The 4438-nt window shown below is 46.1% G+C and overlaps 1 protein-coding gene across 1 annotated transcript; it reads right to left on the reverse strand.

The window, feature by feature from the left end:
- Window positions 1–470: 470 nt before the first annotated feature.
- LOC147448778 (pentatricopeptide repeat-containing protein At4g18520, chloroplastic-like) lies at window positions 471–3851 on the reverse strand. Its single transcript, XM_086521273.1, has 2 exons — window positions 3649–3851; window positions 471–3516 (listed from the first exon to the last, which is right to left on the reverse strand). The coding sequence occupies exons 1-2, from the start codon at window positions 3682–3684 to the stop codon at window positions 751–753; spliced, it is 2802 nt and encodes a 933-aa protein (XP_086377399.1). The 5' UTR covers window positions 3685–3851; the 3' UTR covers window positions 471–750.
- Window positions 3852–4438: the final 587 nt, after the last annotated feature.

A 4438-nucleotide genomic window follows, 5' to 3' on the forward strand; every position in this document is an offset into this window, starting at 1 on the left:
ATACCAAGATCAAAGATGCTTAGGCTTGTACCTACTAGAACTACATTGGCACAGGGATAATCTAATGAGAAGACAAAGAGCACTACAACCTCAGAGAAGATCACAGATCTCTTCGGATCGAGAGAAGCAAGAGTGGAAGGAGAAGCAAGAGGCCAGCAGCCAGCACAAAGGAGTACCCACATTCATACCAAAGGCACCCTAATTGACAGAGCGATGGAGCTTAGGAAATCGAGACGACCACGACCAAGATGCAGAAGCACACTTCACCGGAGGAACTACAACAAAGGATTAGACACATTCTAACCAGACACCCAAAATGCTCCTAAGAAATTTATTTAATACTTTGTATTTAGTTTTTCACATTTATTTTCACACTTAGTACTGTAGTACTAAGGTACCCAGACATTGTAACAGATTCACCACTTTTGTATCAGTTTGGTCTCATAGGTCATTCTGGCCTTTTGAAGACGTTAATATAACATTTCATCTCTCTCTCTCTCTCTCTCTCTCTCTCTCTCTCTCTCGGGTCTCCTGCGTGCAGATAAAGAGCGTGGGCTTGCTTGGGTATGTTAGTGAGGCCATTACTGTGTGCAAGTACTCGGGTAGCATTGGTGTAGGCAATGGCATCTTGGCTTTATTCGAACAGTTGCATACTCTCATCATGCTGGCAGAATAGCCAATTTGGGGAATACCCTTGCAGGACAATTTAAGTTTTGTCTGCTTAGCACAACTATGAACCTTCCATTGGCATCAGTCCAGGAGCTTCCGAGCACTATTCCTCATTCTCATGCATGTAATGTTTTGCGCCGCCACCTGCATGCCAGCAGCTACATAAATGTCACTCATTAACACATAAGTTCCAGCATCACTTTTATCTAATTCTATTGCGCGCTCAAAAGCCAATCTTCCAAGCTCCACATTTCCCCATTTGTGACAGGCACCTAGAAGAGCAGACCAAACTGGAGGATAATCAGATGATGGCATCATCTTGATTATTCTCATAGCTTTGTCAAAATGCCTTGCCCGCCCGAAAAGGTTAACCATGCAAGTGTAGTGCTCTTTGCCTGGTATAATGCCATATTTTTCCCTCATGCTATCAAAAAGCATTTGGCCCTCATCCAGTAGACCTAAGTGACTACATGCACTCAGCACACTAAGAAAAGAGATTGCAGTCGGGGAGATGCCCTCGAGTTGCATCCAATGAAAACAGTTCAGAGCCTCCTCAGCCAGCCCTTGTTGGGCATATCCTCCTATAAGAGCAATCCAAGAGACTTCATTTGGCAAGAAACCCTCACGTTGCATCTGGTTAAAACAGCCCAGAGCCTCCTTCCCACAGCCATGTTGGGCATATCCTGCAATCAACGCACTCCAAGAGACGACATTTCGGACAGAAAGCTCATCAAGAACTTTTTGTGCTTTCGTCAGGGCGCCACATTTGGCATACATATCAACCAAAGCACTGCCAAGCACAACATCTTTTTCCAGCAGTCCTTGACTAGCAATCTCATCGTGAATTCTCTCTCCCATGTCGACGTCTTGCGTAAGACCACAGGCCTTCAAGGTGCAAGCATAGGTGATTCCATTTGCAGAAAGGCCTTCCCTTCGCATCTGGTGAAAACAGGCCAGAGCTTCCTTGCCATAGCCATGTTGGGCATATCTTGCAATCAACGTGCTCCAAGAGACGACATCCCGGAGACCATGCCGATCAAGAATTTTTCTTGCTTTAGTGAGGGCACCACATTTGGCATACATGTCGACCAGAGCACCACCAAGCACAACATCTTTCTCCAACAACCCCAAACTAGCAATCTCATCGTGAATTCTCTCTCCCATGCCGACGTCTTGCGTAAGGCCACATGCCTTCAAGGTGCAAGCATAGATGCTTGCATTTGGAGAAAGGCCTTCCCTTTGCATCTGATGAAAACAGCCCAGAGCTTCTGTGCCACAACCATGCTGTGTATATCCTGCAATCAACGCACTCCAAGAGGCAACATTTCGGACAGAAATCTCATCAAGAACTTTTTGTGCTTTCATCATGGCACCAAATTTGGCATACATATCGACCAAAGCGTTGCCAAGCACAACATGTTTCTCTAACACCCCTTGACAAGCAATTTCTTTGTGAATTCTTTCACCCATGTGAAGGTCTTGTGTAAGGCCACACGCCTTCAAGATCCAAGCATAGGTTATTGCATTTGGAGAAAGGCCTTCCCTTCGCATCTGATGAAAACAGCCTAGAGCCTCCTTGCCATAGCCATGTTGGGTATATCCTGCAATCAACGCACTCCAAGAGGCAACACTTCGGACAGAAAGCTCATCAAGAATTTTTTGCGCCCTCGAAAGGGCACCACATTTGGCATACATGTCAACCAAAGCACCACAAAGCACAACATCTTTCTCCAAAATTCCCTGACTAGCAATCTCATCATGAATTCTCTTCCCAAAGTCCACGTCTTGCGTAAGGCCACATGCCTTCAAGGTACAAGCATAGGAGATTGCATTTGGAGAGAGGCCTTCCCTTCGCATTTGGTGAAAACAGCAAAGCGCTTCCTTGCCACAGCCATGTTGAGCATATCCTGCAATCAACGCGCTCCAAGAGACAACATTCCGCACAGAAAGCTCATCAAGAACTTTTCGTGCCTTTGCAAGAGCACCACATTTGGCATACATATCAACCAAAGCACCGCCAAGCACAACAACTTTCTCCAAGAGCCCCTGGCTGACAATCTCATCGTGAATTCTCTCACCCGTGTGAAGGTCTTGTGTAAGGCCACAAGCCTTCAAGGTGCAAGCATAGGTGATTGCATTTGGAGAAAGGCCTTCCCTTCGCAGTTGGTGAAAACAACGCAAAGCTTCCTTGCCATAACCATGCTGGGCATATCCTACAATCAACGCACTCCAAGAGACAACATTTCGAACAGAAAGGTCATCAACAACTTTTTGTGCTCTCCTAAGGGCGCCACATTTGGCATACATATCGACCAAAGCACCGCCAAGCACGACATCTTTCTCCAACAGCCCTTGACTAGCAACCTCATCGTGAATTCTCTCACCCATGTCAACATCTTGTGTAAGGCCACAGGCCTTCAAGGTGCAAGCATAGGAGATTCCATCTGGAAAAAGGCCCTCCCTTCGTATCTGGTGAAAACAGCAAAGAGCTTCATTGCCATAGCCATGTTGGGCATAGCCTGCAATCAATGCGTTCCAAGTGATGACAGTTCGGATAGGAAGTCCATCAAAAACTTCTTTTGCTTTTGTGAGGGCACCACACTTGGCATACACACTCACCAATGTGCTCCCTAAATATGTGTCTTTCTGAAGTAACCCACTATTGTGGAGCTCAGTGTGTATCCTACTGACTTTGTACAAATCCTTCTTCTGAACACAGGCTTTTAGTCTGGTCAAAAAGGAGAAACTCACTGCTTTCGACTCCTCATCATGCTCTTTCTGTCTATGCTTGACTGGTGTAGCGAATATTGCTTCTCCCCTGGATTTTTCAGTGGATTTGGCACCGCTCTATGGACACAAAACCGCATCAACCTCGAAAATTGAGAAAAGTAACCGTGTGTGTGTGTGAGGTAGAGAGAGAAGATTTGGTGGCCGCCCGGGGGGGGGGGGGGGGACCCAAAGAGAAACAGAGTTTCTTACCATGGCGGCCAGCGTAGTCTTCGACTCGTACCTCATTTGCAAATGCAGAAGAACAACGAGCCATTGCCGGGGTTTATTTTCACACAGGCATGTTCAAATGGGGTGAAGGGTGGAGGCAAAAATCAGGGTGCCCGTAGATCGTGGGTGATTGGGCAGTCCAAATTTACAAACTTACCCCGAACTTACAGTAGTCACATGCAAGCGTAGCAGTTAGAGCATGTGGGTTCTTAAGGAGACATCGTTGGTTCAAGATAATAGAGTGAGAAATGTCCCGAGTCTACTTTTAGCCTTGCATTTGCAACTGTAGATCCCATTTAATCCATATCCACGTAGGATTTATTTTTATTTTGTCTCAACTTAAGCTGATCTGATTGATAGCCAGTAGGTAATTTGTGTGTCTACATTGTTGGATGTTATCGAGCTCCTTGATGTGCACATCATCATGATGATGAGTCATCGTGGTATAGTGGCTGCCATATAAAGGATTCAAAGAGATTTGGGGATGGTGACAATGGAAAACAATGGGAGGGAGGCACACTGTAGTGTGAGGTGGATGCAAGTAAGCGGATATGGTGGTGCAGCAGACACTGGTCGGCCAAGCACTTTGAGTAGGAGACGATGGAGGGAGACAAGTGAAGGCAAGTGAAGCAGGGAGGGGATGGTGAGGGGCCGGCATAGGACTAGTGTAGGGGGGAGGAAATCTAGTGGGATAATTGGGGTTTTTTTCAAAAAGATAGAGCAAGTAGGAAGATGTAAAAATAGGGGACCTACTAAAATCAAGGAAGTTATA

The sequence above is a fragment of the Adiantum capillus-veneris genome, chromosome 10 (genome assembly GCF_014529385.1).
Source record: "Adiantum capillus-veneris isolate H3 chromosome 10, ASM1452938v2, whole genome shotgun sequence".
NCBI lineage: Eukaryota > Viridiplantae > Streptophyta > Polypodiopsida > Polypodiales > Pteridaceae > Adiantum > Adiantum capillus-veneris.